Source organism: Leopardus geoffroyi, chromosome C3 (assembly GCF_018350155.1).
Source record: "Leopardus geoffroyi isolate Oge1 chromosome C3, O.geoffroyi_Oge1_pat1.0, whole genome shotgun sequence".
Lineage (NCBI taxonomy): Eukaryota > Metazoa > Chordata > Mammalia > Carnivora > Felidae > Leopardus > Leopardus geoffroyi.
Genome location: NC_059338.1, coordinates 38,054,134 through 38,076,368, shown reverse-complemented (window position 1 = coordinate 38,076,368; position 22,235 = coordinate 38,054,134). Strand labels below are relative to the sequence as shown.

Sequence of the window (22,235 nt, the reverse complement as noted above, 5' to 3'; positions counted from 1 at the left end):
TTGATTTGCGTTTCCCTGATGGTAATGATGTTGAGCTTTTTCTCACGGTTTTTCTCTCTCTTTTTGGGGAGTAGTTGTTCAAATCACTTGCCCATTTTCTTTTGTTAGATTGTTCAGATTTTAAGATTTTACTTGCCTTTTTATTACAGAATTGTAGGATTTCTTGATATATTCTCAATACCAGTCCTTTGTCAGATGCATGTTTTACGTATCATATTTAAGAATAGACAGAAACTTCTTTTAGGGCCTGAATGCCATGAACAGAATTACTACCATTTTTTATACTCTTCATTAAGTTATGTCTCAACATAATTGTTTCTTATGTTTTCTGTCTGTAACTAAAATAATGTATGCCTCAGAATAAATAAAGTTCCAAACTGGGTAACTGTCAAAACCACCCCAGATGCTGGCAGTGTAAAGCCAAGTGAGTAGGCTGTGAGTGTGCTTATGTTATAGCCACTAACCACTGTACATATGCTTTTAGTTTGTACCACGAGGTCTTCAAAATATTCTGCTTTTAAAATGGAAAAGTAATTTAAGTACTTTTGTAATTAAAAAAAAAAAAAGATGTCAGCATTTTGAAACCCCATTTGGGAAACAGTGGCCTGCTCAACTGAAGAGAAGTTTGGCTGTATGCATAGGGAGAACTGTTTTGGTCCCAACTCACATTCTGATGTGCTGACATTTCATAAATCACTTTCCCTGCTGTAAAATGAGAAAAATGATACCTGCCCTAATGGATTCACTTATTTCCTATGTGGCAAAATGCAACACATGCCAAAAAAAAAAAAAAAAAAAAAAAGTTTTCAGTCACCATAGAAATGTAAAGAAACTGGCTGTTAAAAATCTATCTTTGAAATGTATGAAGCATATTAGTGATTATATATTCATTCCTTCTATCATGAAATGCTTGATTATAATACTTTTTTTATAAATAAAAAGATATAATACAGAAATGATCTTAACATTTTATAGGAACATGATTTTTCATTGAAGAGCCTGGCAATAGCACAATGAAAAACTGAAAAACGAGTGTTGAGAAAAACAAAGTCTACAAAGAAAAGATGGGGCTGGTAAATGATAGATCAACATTAAGTACCCGTTGAGTAGAAAGTTTGTTGTGTGTTTTAAGGAACATAGATTTAAGTGAGAACTCTGATCTCAAGGAGAATGCTTTCTAGAAGAATGTATTAATAAGATTAAACTCATGAAGAAAAGCAAAAAGTGATGTCTCTCAAACGCTAAGGAGTTTTTAGAGTCAGAATGATTTAAACTTAAAAAGAAGAGGGGCGCCTGGGTGGCGCAGTCGGTTAAGCGTCCGACTTCAGCCAGGTCACGATCTCGCGGTCCGTGAGTTCGAGCCCCGCGTCGGGCTCTGGGCTGATGGCTCAGAGCCTGGAGCCTGTTTCCGATTCTGTGTCTCCCTCTCTCTCTCTCTGTCCCTCCCCCGTTCATGCTCTGTCTCTCTCTGTCCCCCAAAAAATAAATCAACGTTGAAAAAAAAAATTAAAAAAAAAAAAACTTGAAAAGGAGAAAGGACAAGGAAGAGATGATATTTCAAAGATGTTTTCTTTTTTTACCCATTACTTTAGACTTACCAATTAAAACAGGGGCGCCTGGGTGGCTCAGTTGGTTAATAAACATCCGACTCTTGATTTCAGCTCAGGGCATGATCTCACGGTTTGTGAGTTTGAGCCCCGGGTCAGGCTCTGCTCTGACAGCGCAGGGCCTGTTGGGATTCTGTCTCTCTCTCACTTTTGCTCTCACTCTCTCTCAAAAATATTTTTAAAAAATCCAGACTTATCAAAGCAAATGGAAGGAGAAGAAGCTGAAAGGTATTTATAACGTTTGAAATGTAGTGCTACAAGTTATTTATAATATTACCAGAAATATCTTCAGAAAGTAGTGACCAGTGGGATTATGCTTGTTTTGCCGTTTTATATTTAAATAGCAACAAACTGTTAATCCAAATGTGTCAATATTAGCCTAATCTCATTTTCTCTTGTATAAAATATATCACAAGCCATTTATTTCTTTTGAAAAATATCTATGTAATTTCAAAACTTTATTTTCAAATTGAATACAAATCACATATTTAGTCCGTTTTAGTATTTTGTTTTGTATAAACTCTAACACTTCTGTCCAGTCAAACCTCCATAAGATAGTGATGGCGTGTCAAGTTGGAAGGTACTTAGGACATTGACTTAGACAAAGGTTGTCCCTGTAAGAACTCTGTTTTGTTCATTGCAGTGTTTTGCAGCCCTCTAAAATCCACGCCTTTCTGCCGAAAACATCTTTCAAGCTCTACCTTCTGTAGTTTATGTTACAAGCAATAGATTTTTTTTTCCCTTTCCCAAATTGACAGTTTATTATAAAGTAGCCTGTGTTTTTCCAGACTCTACCTTCCTCACCGTCGCAGACTCTGATATGAGCCCCAGGGAACATCCTCTACCTCTTTTCTCTTGGTGTTGAAGACAGATTTGAAGATCATGCTATCAGTATTTACTGATGTGGAAAAAAAAAAATGGAAATCTTACTTTTTTTACATTGTGGATCTGCTTAATAGCAAAAATGTTGCTCTGTTAAAATGGACTTACTTATAGAACATTGGAAAATTGGTATTTTGATGCTTTAATAATTCAGAAGTTTCTGGGCTCCACTTGGTACCTGGAATGTACTTCAGGATGATAATTTTAAATTTTGCTTATGTTAGATAAGCCATGTTAATTTTTCTGACATATTGGAGTATGGAAAAGTGTTTAGAATTTGAGTCACTGCTTGGTTCCTAAAATTGATGCTTTATTAACCTGAGGTTTAAGGATTTACCTACAAATTTTAATTTTGGTATCTAGCTTTGCCTTGCTTCTTCCTCTCTTGATTTTTAGCGTATTTCTGTTATTCTTGGGTTTCTTTTTCTCTGTAGGATGTTGGGAAGTCTGGCATCAATAATTCCTGAGAGGAAGAATGCTCATCATAGTATCCGGCAGAGTCTGGATTCACATGATAACGTAGAAGTTGAAGCTGCCGTTTTTGCTGCTGCAAACTTTTCTGCACAGTCAAAGTAAGCATCAGCCTTTTAATAATTTGGCTTCCCGAGAAGAGGTTTTGAAGGAATAACTCATCACTGTACATAAACACTAAGAGGAAAATATAAATGGCGAGGCGTATTTTCCAAGAGAGTTTACATCATGTTGGGGAAACAGAACCTCAGTACATGTAATAGAAAAGTACATATGTTGGCATTAACTGTAATAAATGAGAATTTCCAGAAGGACAGATCAGCACAGATTGGAGTAGTTAGGGAGGGCTTCATTGAGGAACAGAAGTTCTGTCCACTGAGGCACCCTGCCCAAACATACATGGTTCTGATGCTCAATTGCGACTTTCCTGTTGTCTCTTCAAGGTTGGCTGTTTGGCATTAGAGCTGTGGATAGTTTGACAGAGATAGTAACTCGAGCTGAAACCAGGTTTAACCTATTTGGGATGTCATATCCTACACTATTATCTTGTAGGACAGTTTTTTTTTTTTTTTTTTGGATGCAGTATTGACCATGATTATGTTACTGTTTGACTTGTTAAATTACTCTCTCTAAAAAAATATATTATCCCCTTTACTGACTGATAATCAAAAGTAGCATTGCTCTGGAGGACATTTTGGTATGCATTTTGCCTTAAACATGTCCATCCTTGGGGCGCCTGGGTGGCGCAGTCGGTTGAGCGTCCGACTTCAGCCAGGTCGCGATCTCGCAGTCCGTGAGTTCGAGCCCCGCGTCGGGCTCTGGGCTGATGGCTCAGAGCCTGGAGCCTGTTTCCGATTCTGTGTCTCCCTCTCTCTCTGCCCCTCCCCTGTTCATGCTCTGTCTCTCTCTGTCCCAAAAATAAATGAACGTTGGAAAAAAAAAAAAATTAAAAAAAAAAAACAAAACAAAACAAAAAAAAAAAACATGTCCATCCTTTTTTCCCTTAAGTGGACCTATAAAGTCCACTTCTGAGAACTTATCCCAAGGAATCAGCAAAGTGTACTGATAATTATTTGCAAGGATGCTAGTTGCAATGTTATAAAAACAAAAAAGATTAGTAGCAACCTAACTTCTAACCAATGTATGTAGATAAATATGATCATACAATGAAGTGTTATATCAGTTCTTAACAAATATATTTTAGAAATGTATTTGAAAACAGGGTACATCATAGCTTATGGGATAGTATAGAATATATTTTTTAAGAAACGTGTGTTTGTATTGATGGAATGGAAAAAGACAAAGGATATATAGATCAAATATTGTCTGTGGGTGATAAATTGGTATCTTATTTTAATTTTACTTTTTATAAATTTCTGTATATACTGTCAGGAGCAGGTTTGGACTTTATAATCAGATGAATGATGTTATTTTTGAAATTAAAAAATAGCATTTCCTATTAAGAATCTCTGCTAAATTTGGATAAAACTTGAAATAATCACCAATTTTCTTCAGATTTTAGCTATATGAGTATTCATTTCTTCAGCTGCTCCTATCAAACCTTCAGAATCATAGGATTATTCATTGGAAAAGGAGAATGGAGAATAGAAAGCATGTAATTTTTAATGTACTGCTCAAAATTAGTAGGTGTGGCAGTAATTGAGGAAGAGAGATATCTGAGTAAATACAATTCTTATTTGTGCTTTTGAAAACTAATGTTTTTTTTCTTATTGAGAGTAATTACTACTGAGAGAACTTTTTAAAAATTATTTTTATTGGATAAGAATTATATCTAGTGAATGGTTATCTGATTACCACTGACAAAGTGTCAGTACTTTATAATCTGAGTAAATTTGCTACTTTCTGTAGCTCCAAAATAGTTTTTTCTTTTTTTTTTTTTAATTTCTAATGTTTGTTTATTTTTGAGACAGAGAGAGACAGAGCATGAGCAGGGGAGGGAGAGAGAGAGAGGGAGACACAGAATCTGAAACAGGCTCTAGGCTCTGAGCTGTCAGCACAGAGCCCGACGTGGGGCTCAAACTCACAAGCCGAGAGATCATGATCTGAACCGAAGTCAGACGCTTAACCCACTGAGCCACCCAGGTGCCCCTCCAAAATAGTTTTCTAAATTTAGTTTCTAAATTTAGATGATAGATTTGTAATTTAGCGATTATATTTGATTTAATGAGAATCATCTTTACTTCAGATTTTCTCTTATGTTATAATCAGAAGCCAATTTTACCAGCTATGGAATTTCTAATCTGTTTTAGAAAAGATTAAGACCAAATAACATAGAAACATGATTCTTTGTTTATAGAATTGATGACCAGTAAACATTTAAATTGACAGTTTATGTAGAAGCAGTTTTTAATGTAAAAGGTTTCAATACGATATAATTTGTGATGTTTAAAAATACCAAAATAGCACAGTAGGGAAGGCTGAAGGGCTTATCAAAATGTATCAGAGTGTAAAATTGTATGATGAACTGTATCTTTTTGAGATTAGCGTTTACCTCTTCTTCTGAAATGATGACAGACCTGGCCTGAGATCAGATATCTCAACCAGTACTGATGGGTTTTTGTCTTAGTATCTCTATCAATTTTGGATCTTAAATGGATTAGAGCAACTGGCCAAATAAGACCTTAAGAATTTATTTAACACTGTTCTCCCCCTGTCTAGTATCATAATCACATCTCACTTGTTCTAAAAAAGGTTGGGATTTTATATATTTAAAGAGCTAGTCACCGGGTCACAAAGCAGGAGTTGGAAACCCAAATGCCTTCAGAGACTGGGGATGCATTGTCAATGAGAAAGGTGCCCTCTTGTGGCCACTGTGCTGAACTGAATAGTGCACTTGCCATCTAAAAGTGGTAGCTGCATGCCCCTTGGCCCCAGCTGATTGTGACAGGGCAGGAATGTAGGTGCAATGTTGTGAGATCTGACGTTTTTTTTTTTTTTGGGGGGGGGGCTGGAAAATCTGATTATTCTGTTTATAATCTTATTACCATATGAGACTATATATTTTTAACGTACATTCTTAGTGTTGACATTAAGAATTTTATTTATTTATTTATTTTTTTTTTTTTTAATTTTTTTTTTTAACGTTTATTTATTTTTGAGACAGAGAGAGACACAGCATGAATGGGGGAGGGGCAGAGAGAGAGGGAGACACAGAATTGGAAGCAGGCTCCAGGCTCTGAGCCGTCAGCCCAGAGCCCGACGCGGGGCTCAAACCCGCGGACCGCGAGATCGTGACCTGAGCTGAAGTCGGACGCTTAACCGACTGAGCCACCCAGGCGCCCCTGACATTAAGAATTTTAAAAAGTGTTACTGGATAAGTGAAAGCAAAGAAAGAGAAAGAAAGAAAGAAAGAAAGAAGGAAAGAAGGAAAGAAGGAAAGAAGGAAAGAAGGAAAGAAAGAAAGAAAGAAAGAAAGAAAGAAAGAAAGAAAGAAAAGAAAGGAAAAGATAAGAAAACTGCAGGCTTCTAATTTGCAGTTCATTGGCCCTAAAGCCCTGTAACAGATTTTTAAATTTTGAGTTGCATAAAAGTTATATAGTTAGTGAAAAAAATTCTTCTTGAATATCCACCATATCCAGATAACTATTCTAAGCACCCAGGAATACAGGGGTAGAGAAGATCATGGCCCTATTGTTATGTAAACACAGAATAGTTTTAGATGCGTGTTAATATATGAAAAACTAAAACCATTTTGTGATAAAAATAATTTCATCATTGTGATAATGACCTGAATGAACTGCTTTAAGTAGGGTGATCAGGGAAGGCCTTTCTGACGAATGACATTTGAGCTGAAACTGAGTGATAAAGAGGCAGCAAGTGAGAGGAAGAATATTCTAAGAAGAAGGGATAACAAGTATGAGAGCATTCTGAAATGTGGATGAGTTGTATATACAAACCTGATACACCTTTTACCTTATACCTAAAAGACATTTATAACTTAACTTTTTCTTATCAAATGTGAAATTGTTATCTTAGAACAGTAGTTTTCAAACTATTTGGTATTAGAATCTCTTTACACTTTTCAAGCATTATTGAGGTCCTCAAAGAGCTTGTTTATGTGGACTACAGTGATTGATATTTACACTATTAGAAATTTAAATGTCTAAATTTTTAAAGTACTTATTAATTCATTTTTAAAATAACAGTTCTTTAAAGATGTTAATGTAAAAATACCGCTATGAAAATAATTATTTTCCAAAATAAAAAAGCAGTTTTGTGAGATGAGTAGCATTGTTATACCTTTTTTGGAAATCTCTTTAATGGCTGGCTGGATTCTAATATGTGTTTCTGTACTCAACATTTCTGCTGGCAATATGTTATTTTGGTTAAAGCGTATGAAAAAAATCCAACCTCACACAGATATATAGTTGGAAAAGAAAGGAATATTTTTATTTAGTTTTATTTATTTATTTTATTGTAGGGGTTTTATTTTATTTTATTTTATTTTATTTTATTTTATTTTTAAACGTGAAATTTATTGTCAAATTTGTTTCCATACAACACCCAGTGCTCATCCCAACAGGTGCCCTCCTCAATACCCATCACCCACCCCCCTCTCCCTCCCACCCCCCATCAACCCTCAGTTTGTTCTCAGTTTTTAAGAGTCTCTTATGTTTTGGCTCCCTCCCTCTCTAACCTCTTTTTTTTTTTTTTCTTCTCCTCCCCCATGGTCTTCTGTTAAGTTTCTCAGAATCCACATAAGAGTGAAAACATATGGTATCTAAGAAGGGAATATTTTTAAAGGCTTGATAGGTAATTACGGATATTTTTCTTTGATGCTATACCAAAACCAGACAAGTGTGGTTTCTTAAAATTAAACTGCAGTGTGGGCTCTAAAACCGTATCCATGAACTTGTCCTTTATTACGCTGATATCCATTGGAATCTCTTACCCATGTCTGGTTTTATAACTTATGCATTTGTCTTTTGGAAAGTATTGGTTCACTGTGTTATGCACATCATCCAAATGTTGACGCACCTCACTGTATCATATCAGAGGTTCACATTTGTTACTCTCACCACCGATCTCATCAGGAAAGTCTTTAAATATTAACCTGTCAAACTCATGGCCATAGTTGCAAGTTTTCTGAAATCCTGATTTTTGCTTAGAAGTTCAGATTGGCAAAAAATTTTCCCCTGTTATTTTCTGTGAATTTACAAGCTGGCTTTATTTGTCTTTTGAGAAAATGTCTACCAAATAGTCATGTCTGAATAACCATGAAGTTTTATGAAAAAAAATGGCTAATTCATATCATAATTGAAATAGTTGCCGGGGACTTATCCTGGAGACATCCAGTGTGTACTTTATGTGTGCCTTCCATTTTGTCCGATAATATTAAAAAGACACTTGCTCAAGGGTTGAAATTCAACAAAATTAGTAATTTCCACTGTTTTATCAGGGACATTTGTAAGCACATCTGACTTCCTTTCTTCCTTTTCATGTGAGTGTGCAGCAGTCAGCAGTGCAATGACCGTAGTTCAGTTTGGGGACACTGCCTTGACTCTTGGTGAGGTGCTAGCAATTTCAATCGTTACTTTGGTACCAGTGGTGACGATGGCACATTGGTGTTCCAGAAAAACCAGAAGATTTAAAAACAACCAAGAGGGGCGCCTGGGTGGCGCAGTCGGTTAGGCGTCCGACTTCAGCCAGGTCACGATCTCGCGGTCTGTGAGTTCGAGCCCCGCATCAGGCTCTGGGCTGATGGCTCAGAGCCTGGAGCCTGTTTCCGATTCTGTGTCTCCCTCTCTCTCTGCCCCTCCCCCGTTCATGCTCTGTCTCTCTCTGTCCCAAAAATGAATAAACGTTGAAAAAAAAAAAATTTTATAAAAAAAAAAAATTAAAAAAAAATAAAAAATAAAAACAACCAAGAAAAAGTTACTCACTTTGAAAATTTCAGCACAAATCATGTTGATTGCCCAGAGTTCACATAAAAGACGAGGTTTTATGATTAGGTGATGCTGATACAACCAGAAGAGCATGTCTTGCCATGTCTGTTGATTTGTCCATCTGTATGCAGAAATAAAACTCTGCAGTTGAGCTGTTACTTAGTCTTCCTGTTTGCAGCTAAATCTTTTATTTCATAAATTACTCTAATGTTGAAAAGTGGCAGTGCCTTGACTTCTTTTACTGACTTTTCATCCAGGTTTTCAGCATTGTCAATGCTCAGCTGCACATGACTCTTATGTTAGGTGCACTTCTCCAGCCAGTGCATTATAACTCACCCTGTTCTTATTTTTGGTTTGAAAATCAATATTTTGCTTTTAAAGAGCCCATTTAAAATAGTCTTTTTTAAAAAATGCTAAATAGTCTCAAAATGAAACCACGAGTTAACTGGTACCATAATACATTTTGAAATGTTTTATATCATGAGGCATGATAAGTTAAATTATAAACATCTAAAAAATCAAGGATAGCTTTAGTCATATTTTTTTTATTTACAATTTTGCTTTCCTTTAGAATAGGTTTTTTCTTTCCACACATTAGAAAATTCTCTGATATGTCAGTTTTAGCTTTTTTCAGCATCTTTAGACCTAGACAGTACAGCTTGTGTTGAGAAAATGAGTCTTCTAATCTCTGGCCAGTGATTTTTTTTTTTAATTATAAAAAAAGACTTTGCAAGTAAACTTTATTTTATTTTGTAATAAAATATTATTGAATTCTGAAACAAAAGCAACTTTAGATAAAATTTTAGGAAAATCTTTCAAAATTTAATGCAGAACATGACAATGTGTACTTCCTGATATGTTTCTCTATAAACATAAGGAAAACCTCAGGATTTCAAAATAATGATGAATGATAATGAGATTCTAAAGATAATAATAGATATAGTCAAGGGACGCCTGGGTGGCTCAGTCAGTTAAGCGTCCCACTTTGGCTCAGGTCATGATCTTGCAGTTCATGAGTTCCAGCCCTGCGTGGGGCTCTGTGCTGATAGCTCAGAGCCTGGAGCCTGCTTCAGATTCTGTGTTTCTCTCTCTGCCTCTCCCTGCCTCATGCTCGCTCTCTCTCTCTCTCTCTCTCTCTCTCTCAAAAATAAACATTAAAAAAAAATAGATACAGTCAAATATAGTAACAACACAGGAGAATTGAGAACAAACAGAGTTAATCTCAGAGAATGTGTTCATATACTAAACCTACTACCTTGGAAAATTCTAGAAAACACAAGAATGCACAATTACACATTCCATTAGCTGTCAAGAGATGGTGTCATTATGCATCATGTAGCCTCTGGAAAACACTGAGCTTATGAGAGAATGAAACTGAAAATGGCAAATATCTTAATGGCAGGAAATATTTTATGTGGACATCCACTGAACTGCAGAGGGGAAGTATTTTATGTCTTAACATATCATTTATCATGGCTAAATGAGCCAAGCTTGATCATATTATCTGTATCATATTTCCTTACATATGATGTAATGTCCTATCCCAAATATTCATGTTATTAATAACTTTTGCAACACTCATATTTTTGTTAAGACAGAATCAAAAGCAACCCCTTGGAAAATACTTTACGTGTATATAATGTAAAAAAAAAAAAAACCCAAGCATGGCTAACCTTAAATAGTTCAGCTCTTGGTAAGATTCTGCCCATATTTCCTACCAGTTTTCTATTTCATAATTAGTCTATTTTTCTAAAACTTAGAATATTTAAAATCTATTTTATTGCTTGTATAGTCAGCTTATGGTATTAAAAGCTTTTCATAATTAAAAGCCTTTCCTAAAACATCGCGAACTGAGATAGTGACCTCGAATCTTTTAGACAGTGGGGCTCGGTGATGCAGGACGCGTGCAGCAGCACTCGTAAGTCAGAGCATCGTTCCTTGAACGCCACTTGAGAATAGTGTTGACAGCCGTTGGCTGGTGGAAGTTTAGGTGTCAGTTGCAGTTCTCACCCCACCCCCTGTACCAGACCCTTGTTACGACTTGTAATATTGTGTTGATTTTGTTCTAAGTCCTTAGAAAACGTCAGCAAAGCGTAAGAGACTCTTAAAAACTGAGAACAAACTGAGGGCTGATGGGGAGTGGGAGGGAGGGGAGGGTGGGGGATGGATATTGAGGAGGGCACCTGTTGGGATGAGCCCTGGGTGTTGTATGGAAACCAATTGACAATAAATTTCATATATTTAAAAAAAAATCATTAATAATGAATACAATAAAATAAAGTAAATAATGTATTAAATAGGAAAAAAAAAGAAAACATCAGCAAATGTAATTTTTCTTGGTTTTAAAGTTTTTGCTGTTCTCTCTTTTTTCAAAGGGATTTTGCTGTAGGAATCTGTAACAAAATCAGTGAAATGATTCAAGGTATGTGTGCTTCATTTAGTATTATGAAGTGACTTACTGGGATTTGTATTAATAATAGCTGCTACCATTTATTAAGTACTTACTGTGTGCTTTTCACCATTCATTTACTTACTCATTTAAATAATATTTATTAAGCGTCTTCTAAATGCCAGAGCTGTTCTGGGTGCTTAGGATACAGTAATGAACAAAACAAAGTCCTTGCCCTCCTGTAACCTACATTCTAGTGGCAGAAGTGGGGGGGGGGGTGGCAATAGACCAATAAAAATAAAATATAACAGTTGCTATGGAAAAAAAAAGCAGGGTAGGGACAGGGACCTCCCAGAGTAGAGTCCTCACCCCAGGGTGGAAGGGGGCGCTTTATATTTTGCATATGCTGGTCAAGGAAGGCCACTAGTGGAGTGATATTTGTGTGAGAGATGCAGATATTTAAGGGAAGAACAGTCTGATCTGGGGAGTGGAGGAGTTCGTTTCTTACTCTGTTCATGTTCCTCCAGTGTCTTCTTCCAGTTGCAGTTAAACTCAAATCCAGATTCCTTACCATGGCCTACAAGGCCCTAGTTTTCTAATCTCATCTTCCATATTACGCTTCATGTGTATTAACCCCATTTACCCTCCTGCTCATTAAAGGGGGCTCTGGGGCTCCAGCACTGCACAGCTCTAGAGAGCACCACGTCCTTTGTATTTTTCTAAGTGACGTTCCTTTGAGTTGTACAACTTGGCAGACGTCGACAGGTAATGCTGTTAGGTCTCTTTTACAGAAAAGGAAATGGAGCCACGTTAAAATTACCTGAAGACCAGGATACAATGGTTGAGCTTTGTCCTGTTCTCCTTTATTCCTTTGTGCTTTTTTCTCACTGCCAGAAAAGGGCTCTACCGCAGAAAGCTATCATTAAAAGGATGCGTCACTCATTTGTTGAGTAGTTTTTATCAAACGCTTGCTCTGTCAGATAAGAGCTCAGCAGGGAACAGATATCACACTTGAATTAAAATAATCCAAGGAGGGTTTAAGGAAGCAACGATTTACAAAGTTGTGGGCAGGATGAACTGTAGGGGATAATGTAGTCCTGCACCCAAGGGTGCAAAGAGGGAGTGATTACCAGAAGCGTGAAGTCATGTCAAGAGGGCCACTTTGAAAAACTGACCTTCAGTGTGCTATGACCTGATGTGGCCCTGTGGAGAGGGACTCAGGGAATAAATACTCTGACGTCTTTCTTCTTTCTCCTATACCCTGCTGGGGCTCTACACTGGCTAAACTCATACAGTGGGCAAATAGCAAGGGAGTTGGTGAAAGCTATGCCCATGACCTTCCTATGCCGGTGCGGGAGTATTGTGTGTATTTGGGTGATCGTTATTTGGGTATATTCACATGTAGAAACCCGCTAGTTTGCACACTTAAGATTCATTATTGTTTCTCAAATTTTATCTATAAAAACTTTTAAGCAAAAGAACAGGAACTCTAGGGGGTTGAAAGAGAAAGAGGGAAAAAAAGCACAGGAGTAGGGTGGAGGAAGGCTGGAGCCCAAGATAGGGAAATGGCAGGGGAGTCTTAGTAATAAAAGCATCCTTACATTTAAGTTTAAGTTGCTTGTGTTTCTGCCAAGGAAAACCTCTTGAGTGTCCCTAAACCAGTAAAAATATCTATCAATGCGAAATATTCCACTGACTGCTGGGTTGAGCATAGATTTGCAGAGGAAGGAGGGAGGGATATGAGATAGGAGTCTGCCATGGGGAAAGGTGCAAGTAGGGAAAATACTTAGGAGAACTTTGCAGTAATTCAGTCTGGAGATGGTGGTGGAAGTCGGCCAGAGGGACAGCAATGGGAACAGAATGGCATCGTCAGATGTGGCTTGTATTTTAAAGCTACGATCAATAGGATTTGCTAATAAATTTGGATGTGGGGTGTGAGAGAAGTAAGAGAATCAAGAAAGGCTCTATAATGATGCACCTGTCATATACTAAAATGGGAAAAATTTTCCCATTTTTTTGTGGGGAAGACCAGAAGTTCTCTGCGCCCCAGTAAGTACAAAATGCTTCTGACCAGACATCCCAGTGGAGGTGACCAGGAGGTAATGGGATTCATGTATCTGAAGTTCAGGGGCAGGGTGGAGGGGTAGGAGGAGGTAGTCTTTAGCATATAGCTGATAATGGAAGCCATGGGAATATATCACCTCACTCAAGGAAAGTACTGAGGGTGAGAAGAAAAGTGTATTACCAACCGCAAGGAATACCAGAAATTAAAGTGTGGCTAAAAGAGAGAGATTGAGACGGAATAGCCAGAAGAAGGACAAAAGCCAGGAAGAGTATGCCTTCAAGAGAGAAGAGTTTCAAAGACAGAATGGCCAGCAGTGTCAAACGCATTTGGTGCTGTAAGGATCAAAACATTAATAACATAAGCAGGATATGGCTACAGAAAGGAAACCAGGGAGTCCATACTCTGACCTCATTTTTCTCCCCTCCATCTCCGGGGGCTCTCTGCTTTGGCCAGACCTAAACAGAGGCCACACAGCAAGGGAGTTGTCGATGGAAGGCACCCCTGGATGTTGGAACGTTCTTATATATTCCCACTAACGGTGACTTCACAATGGGAAAACAGTGTTCCGCAGAGTATGAATTAGCTTTTGGCATATATGTGGTGAATTATGATCTACAGGTTTTTGTTCTTTATCATCACAAAGCCATGCTGCAGAAGAAAACATGTTTTTGTGTAGCTACAGTGTTGGCAGCAAAAGATACACTGGGCTTAATCCTCATGGAATGCCTGCCGTGGAGGAGGTAAAAAAAGGCATTGCCACACTAAGTTCAGAGAACTTCAGAACCCCTCCACACACAGTCCGTTCACATCCAGGTCTTGACTTAGTGTTGAAGGAAATAATTAAAACTGTAAACATAATTAAATTGTAGCCATTGAGTATGTGTGTACGTATGTATATGTACCTGCATGCATATATCTTTTTAGTATGCTGTGGGAAGAAATAGATAGCAAATAATAAACTTTGCTTTCTGCTGTGCCTTTTAAAGGCATTTTCTACTGTCAGCATGTAGTTTCATACTCACCAAAAAATTAATGTTAAGATAAATGCTTTGGAAGAAAACTATCAAACTTAATTGGGGGTTAGCTTTACTATAATTATCTTTGATGTCGTAAACATAACATTAGTATACTATTTGTTTTTAAATGGTCATTTTGCTAAGTGAATCAGACCTTTTTTTCTTTTAATTTTTTTTTAATGTTTATTTTTGAGAGGGAGAGAGAGAGAGACAGATCACAAGTAGGGGAGGGGCAGAGAGAGAGAGGGAGACAGAATCTGAAGCAGGTTCCAGGCTCCGAGCTGTCAGCAGAGAGACAGATGTGGGGCTCGAACTCCTGAACCCCGAGATCACGACCTGATCTGAAGTTGGATGCTCAACCGACTGAGCCACCCAGGCGCCCCGAATCAGACCTTTTAAATGTGAAATATTATCAAAGATGATAATCAGAAATCTGTCCCTAACGATTCCTTTTGCATCCAGGGTTAGCCACACCAGTTGACTTGAAGCTGAAGTTAATCCCCATCCTTCAGCACATGCACCATGATGCGATCCTGGCGTCCAGCGCACGTCAGCTTTTACAGCAGCTGGTCACGTCCTATCCCTCCACCAAGATGGTGATTGTTTCTTTGCACACTTTTACTCTGCTTGCCGCTTCATCTTTGGTTGATACGCCTAAGCAGGTAATTTCAGTTTTCTTTAAACTGCCTTTTCTTCAGTAAACTTTCCTATTAAGTATAAACCCAGAAATTTAAGTAACCCCTAAGTTTTGATAATATTAAGGTCCCTTTCTCTGGTAAAGATGACTTTAATTTCCTTTTGCTTGCTTTTTTCTTTCTGCATCCACAGTAGTAATTCTTGGGAGCCCTTTAAGAACATGAAGTAGAAGTGAGGGCACTTGGCAGAGCATGGAGTTGGCAGTAAAGATTAAAAGGCCAGGTCCTGTGCTAGAATCTTACGAGTTAAAGGATTATAAGTATACTTTTATGCACGAGGAGAAACTGGCCCAAACATGGACCCATAGCTAATAAGTGATAGGGCTGCAATCTGAAATGAGTCCTGTCTCAGATCTAAAAGCTTCACTAAACGGTAGTACATCCCTAATGGTAATTTCAGTGGCAGTGTTGTTCATGAATGACCTTTCTTTCATAGATTCAGCTACTATTGCAGTATTTGAAGAATGACCCTAGGAAGGCAGTAAAGAGACTTGCTATTCAAGATCTGAAATTACTTGCCAATAAAACACCACACACTTGGAGTAGGGAAAATATTCAGGTATGTAGAACTTTCAACATTAATATTTTATATAGAAAAATAATGCAACATTGTCATAAATTGTTCTACTTTCCATTTTTGTACCATCTTTGTCATCTTTTAAATGTTTGAATTTGAAAAAAAAAATTAAGAGCAGTGTCGATACGTATGGAAGAAGTTATTTTTTAAGTGGCAAAATAAATGCCTGAAACTTTTATCCTTTTGTGCATTGTTTGTTTTAGTGAGTTAGACTTTGCCTCTCAGTTTCCTGTTACTTTTCCCATAGCAGCACTAAGGCTACGTGAGAAGCCCAGGAAAATCATTTATTTAATTCCTGTCTCCTTTACTCACTTTAGGAAAAACAGTTGGTGCCAGCTGTGATTTATTAGGGAGAAGGTACTGGAAGCGTAACTCAGCAAAGTATATTTTTCCTTTTTATAGAGAGGAAGGACATTCTTAAGTTTTATTTTGTAAATGCAGGAGCAGGTCTCAATCTCTAGACTTTTACTAAGGTTATTTACTTATTTTGAGAGCAAGAGAGAGAGCAGGGAAGGGACAGAGAGAGAGAGGGAAAGAGAGAATCCCAAGCAGGCTCCACACCATCAGTGCAGAGCCTGACGCAGGGCTCGATCCCCTGAACCGTGAGATCATGACCTGAGCTGAGATCAAGAGTCAGACTTAATGGACTGAGCCACCCAGGCGCCCCAGTCAATCTCTAGACTTTTAATGTGGCATCTTTTATAACATTTTTTAGGTCAAGTTAATGTTTTATATTTCTTCTCAAAAGAAGAAATTTGTTTATTCATTACTGTTAACAGATGCACCATTTTCTAAAAAATGTTTGAAGTGAAATGCAGGATTATTAGAATGTAACCTTTATTTTCATGGATTTTATTATCTTTTGGTGTCATCATAGCTACAGTGCAACAAAAACCTTTGAATTTCAGATCATGAAGCTAAGGTGCCGCGTTAATTTGGGTTTTTTGTTTGCAGTTTTCTAAACACGTTTCCGTATGTTGTGATCGGTAGGCCCGACTATCCCAAGAGATAAGGGCAGGTGTTAGTATTTGCATTTAGGGGGTGAACAAATTAGGGTTCAGAGAGACTTAATATGCTTAAGAGAGCTTCTTAAGGGGACTTAATTGAGATTTTAATTAAGAGAGAGCTCTGTCCTCTAATGCTTTTTCCACTAAATAATACTGTCTTTCCAAGAAGAGAATGTACTCGGCTATAGTAGGGAAGCAAACCCAGTGAAAGTGTTGTATTATTCCTTCACATTTGCCTCTTTATTGTGTGACACATCACACGTACAAAAAAGTATGTAAAATATGGTTTAATGGTTTAAATAATTGTAAATGAAAACAATGTAGCCACCATCCAGCTAGAAATAGAGGACTGCAGGCTCACAGACCCCTGCCACCTTCCCTCACACAGTCCTCCCTGATCAGAACCAGAACACCTACCCAGAGGAAACTGCTATTTTGACTTTTGTGATAATCGTTTCTTCACTCTTTATTGTTTTACCACCTATATATGCTTCCCTGAAAAATAATGCTTAGTTTTTGTTTTTATTTCTTTTGTTTAACATCGTACTGATGAGACTCATCCATGTGTTTGCATGTTTTTTTTTTTTCCCCCTTTAATGGCTGTGTAGTTTTCCATTATACAAATGGACCACAGTTTATTTGCTTTTGATGGGCTATTTCCAACACGGGGCACTTGCAAACAGTGCTGCTATGAGCATTCTTTATCTCTTGGCACATATGTGCTGGGCTTTCTTTGTATACTTAAGAGTGAAACTGCTGACTTCTAGAATATGTAGATCTTCAGCTCTACCAGTTAATGTCAAACTGTGTTCCAAATTGATTGAGCCAGTTTACATTCCTGATAAGGTGAGTGCCCATTGGTCCACTTCCTTGCCAACACTTAGAATTACCAGACCTTTACATTTTTACCAGTTTAGAAGTTGTAGTTTTAATTTCTAATTCCTTGATTACTAAAGAAGTTGAACATCCTTTTAATATGTTTATTGATCATTTGGATTTCCTCTTTTGTGGCACAGCTGTTCAAGTCTTGATTATTTTTCTGTTGATTTGTAGTCATTCTTTGTATATTCTGGATACTTGTACTTTATTGGTCCTTGGCATTCTATATAAATTTCAGAAGCAGCTGATCAAGTTCCAGGTTAAAAAAAAAAAAAAAAAATGCTGAGAGGGGCGCCTGGGTGCCTTGGTCAGTTAAGCATCTGACTCGATTTCATCTCAGGTCATGATCTCATGATTTGTGAGTTTAGCCCCCTGTGTGGGGCTCTGCACTGACAGTGCGGAACCTGCATGGGATTCTCTCCCTCTCTCCCTCTTTCTGCCTCTCCCCCCTTTCCCTCTCTCTCTCTCTCTGTTTCTCTCGCTCTCTCTCTCAAAATAAATAAAACTTGAAAAAAAAAGCTGATCATTTCATTGGGATTACATTGAATGGAAAGATCAATTTGTAAGAAATTGATGTTTTTACAGTGTTATGTCTTCTAATACATGAATAAATACATTGTATTATTTATTTAGTTTTCTGCAGTTTATCTTTTACCTTAGTCTGTTTTGTCTGACACTAATATAGTTACTTCTATTTTCTTCGGGATGTACCTACATGGTAGAGTATCATCTTTTTACTTCTAGTCTTTATCTGTATGTTTCAGATATATCTTATGTTAATTCTGCTACAAAGACCTTACAACACAGTACTCATTTATATTCCTCTAAACTCTTACGTATTGTTGTCATGTGTCTTAATTCTGTCTTATCAGTTTGGTTGTTTTATAAATTCATTGATCATTTGGACCTTGCACTGTCTTTGCTCTTCAGGCTTTCTCTCTGGGATACTTTTTTTTCCTGCCTTTGCAAAGTCCTTTATTTATTGATTGATTTTTTTTGGTTGGTTGATTGATTGATTGATTGGGAAGTCCTTTAGTGAGGGTCTGTGGTGGTAAGCTCTCCCAGTATTTGCTTGTCTGAAAATGTCTTTATTTTGCCCTCAATCTTGAAAGATACTTTCTCTGGGGGTAGAATAATGCCCAGGGCCTGGAGGATACCATTCTGCCGTCTACTGGTTTTCATTATTACTGCTGAGAATGGCAGTACTCTTTGGAAGGAACTTTTTTCCTGCTTTAAATTTTCTCTGTTTAATTTGACGGTCTGCACAGTGAACCATCTGTGGATTTCTTCTGTTTAAACTGTCTCGGCTATTGATTTTCTTGAAACATAAGAATGGTGTTTTTCAACACTTTTGGGAAATTGTCAGCCATCATTTTTGCAGATGTTGCCAATCTATCTTGCCTTTCCTCCCGGATGTCCAGTTAAATGTATGTTAGCCCTTCTCGTAATCCCCCCCCCACCCCCGTAATCTTTATCTTTTTTCCGCCTCTTTAACTCTCTGTGCCGTGCTCTGAATAATTTCTCCCATCCATGTTTTAGTCCAGTAATTATCTCTCCAGCTTATCTAAGGTCTTTTCAGACCTGTCTCTGCTCTCTATTTCTCTTGGCCCTCTTTTGTAGTACCCTTTTTCCTTATATACTTGGCTGTTTTTTACTTTGAGCTCCTCATTTTTCTTGGAGAAGTGTGTGTGGGAATCTTCTAAAGAATAATTTCTCTAGAGAAGGTTTGTGTTTGCTTCTGCTGGGTGGAGAGACCAGGTAGTGATTCATGTTGTGGGGAAAAATAAAGTCAGGGAAGAAGATCAGTGAGTGAGGAAGAGGGAGGTTCTAGTTTTATGTAGGGGGGGTCAGGGGAGCTCTCACTGAGAAGCTGACACTTTAGCAAGGACGTAAAGGAGGGATCCCAACTTTGTGAGCCTCTGAAAGAAGAACATTACCAGCAGGGAGAACAGCAAGAAAAAGGTCCTGATGTGAGAGCATTCATAAGTGTGAGATCAGTGTGGTTGTACATACAGTGTAAGATGGGTGGAGGGGGTAGCAGATCATTTAGGGCCTTTGAGTCCTTTGTAAGGAAGGACTTTAGCACAGGCCATTATTATTTTTTCATTGAAATATATTTGACATATCACATTGTGTTAATTTAAGCATGTTATTATGGGACACTTCCATATTGTAATACGATTGCCATTGTTGTGATAATTAGCACCATCACATTACATAATTATCATTTCTTAATTTTAGTGTTTGGAATAGTTAAGTTCTAGAGTCTTAGCAAGCTTGATGATGATCATACAACATTGTTTTTCATATTCACTGTATGATACATTAGATCTCTAGGACTTATTTACTCATAAATTTGTACCCTTACACAACATCTGTCCTATCCTCCCACCCCCAGGTTAGACAGAGAGAGACAAATACTGTATGATGTCACTTATTTGTGGAATCTGAAAAGGCCAAACTTGGGAAAACTAAAACAGTGGTTACCAGGGTGATGGGGGTGGGGTGCAGAGGACATTAGTATACTTGTTCTAAGAGACTCTCTCTGACTTAGATATATTGAGACTAGATTGTAGGGACACAAGGGCAGAAGCAGGGAGAACATTTAGGAGGTAGTTGCAAATATTCCAATTAGAAAATACTGTGGTTATCTGAACCCAGGGGAACAGTGGAGATAGCAGCGAGAAGTGGTAATATTCTGGATATATTTTAAAGGCAAAGCTGACGGATTTACTGGCAAATTATACGTAGAGTGTAAGAGAAAGAAAGAATGACTCAAGGTTTTTGGCTTCAACAAATTTACTTGGATTGAGTAAGATTCTGGGAGGCTTTTTTCTTGAAGATCAGGAGTTCAGTTCTGAACAAATGACGTTTACAGTGTCAGACATCCAAGTAGAGATGTCAAGGAGTTGGGAGTTTAGTGAACAGATCTACCTGAAGTTGTAAATATGGGAGTCATCAATTTATAGATGGTATTTAAAGTCATGAGACCAGATGAGTCACCTAGGGAGAGAGTATAGATGAGATTCAGGGAACGATGAAATAAGAAACAACCAGCAAAGCAACCTGATATGCAGCCTGTGAGGCAGGAGATAAGTCAAGATAGTATTATTTTATAGGAAGAAGGTTATAATCAACCATGAGGGATACTGCACTATATTTGTATTCTTCAGGATATGAGGACTGATAATTCACCTTTGCAATTAGCAAAACGAAGTCATTAATGACCTGCATGAGAGCAGTTTTATTGGAGTATTGTGGGCACAAGACTGGTTGGAGGAAAACAGGAAAAATACAGACTGTGAATATAGAAAGTGGGTTTTTAAAAATTTTTTATTTAAAAATTTTTTAAGTTTATTTATTTTGAGAGAGAGTGCTTGCATGTGCACGAGTGGGGGAGGGGCAGAGAGAGAGAGGGAAAGAGGATTCCAAGCAGGATCCGAGCTGACACAGCAGAGAGCCCATTGTGGGGCTTGAACCCACGAACCATGAGATCATGACCTGAGCCTGCATCAAGGGTTGGACACTTAACCTACTGAGCCACCCAGCTGCCCCAATTTTTTATTTCTTTTTTAAGTTTGAGGTTTTTGTTTTGTTTCTAATTTCAGAGGGAGAGAGAGAAAACAAGAGAACGAGCATGGGGGAGGGGAAAGGGGGAGAGAGAGAATCTTAAGCAGGCTCCACATTCAGTGTGGAGTGGAGCTTGAACTCAGGACTGGGAGATCATGACCTCAGCTGAAATCAAGAGTTGGATGTTTAACCAACTGAGCCACCCAGGTGCCCCTAGAAGGTTCTTTTAAAGGAGTTCTGCTTTACAAAATAGGTCAGTCAGAGTAAGACAAATCCCATATGATTTCACTCAGGTGGAATTTAAGAAACAAACAATCATAGGGGGAAAATAGGGAGAGGCAAACCAAGAGACAGACTCTGAACTATAAAGAACAAACTGATGGTTATCAGGGGGTCGGTGGAGAGGATGGGGGGGGCGCATGAGTTAAATAGGTGATGGAGATTTAGGAACGTGCTTGCGATGAGCACCAAGTGTGGAGTCACTAAATTGTACTCCTGAAACTAGTATTACACTGTATGTTAACTAACTGGAATTTACATAAAAACTAAAAACTAAATAAAAAATACAGGAGTTCTGCTTTAAAGAGCAAAGAATTGAGACTGTACTGCTAAAGTGTATGTTGTCTGCTTTTTGTTTTTATCATGGGAGGAGTTTAAAGAAACAGAAGTGCCATTAAGCTAGGGTAATAGAGGATTGCCAGACAAGATATTTGAGCAAAGCAGTGTATATACATATGGTTTCTGGCATATATATATATAAGTGCTTTTTTAAGAGGCGCCTGGGTGGCTCAGTCGGTTGGGCATCTGACTTGGTTTCAGCTCAGGTTGCGACCTTGGGGTTGTGGCGTCCAGCTCTGTGTCAGGCTCCTTGCTGGGCCTTGAGCCTGCTTAGGATTCTCTTTCCCTCTACCATTTGTACTCTGTCTAAAAAAAAAAAAGAAAAAAAAATGCTACTGTAAGAGTAGCTCTAAAAAACTATATTATAGGTAAGATTTTTCTATCATTTTCCTTCCTGTATGCTTTGACAGATTGTAGGGTTCGGGTGGTGCTGTCTTAATAAAATGAATTGGGATCTTTATCTTTCTATATTCTGGAATGGTGAGGTGAATAGCTATGACAGAAATTTTCTGTCTCCTAAGGATACTGCTTAAAAGGTATCAGAAACCCATCT

At 37.8% G+C, this 22,235-nt stretch overlaps 1 protein-coding gene across 1 annotated transcript in view; it reads left to right on the top strand.

Moving 5' to 3' along the window:
- The window catches only part of INTS7 (integrator complex subunit 7), a 93,738-nt gene that overhangs the window by 18,091 nt on the left and 53,412 nt on the right, over positions 1-22,235 (top strand). Inside the window, exons 4-7 of the mRNA XM_045452462.1 lie at positions 2,924-3,061; positions 11,242-11,288; positions 14,799-14,998; positions 15,468-15,590. Coding sequence (XP_045308418.1) covers positions 2,924-3,061; positions 11,242-11,288; positions 14,799-14,998; positions 15,468-15,590 — 508 coding nt within the window. The remainder of the gene's footprint in view (positions 1-2,923; positions 3,062-11,241; positions 11,289-14,798; positions 14,999-15,467; positions 15,591-22,235) is intronic.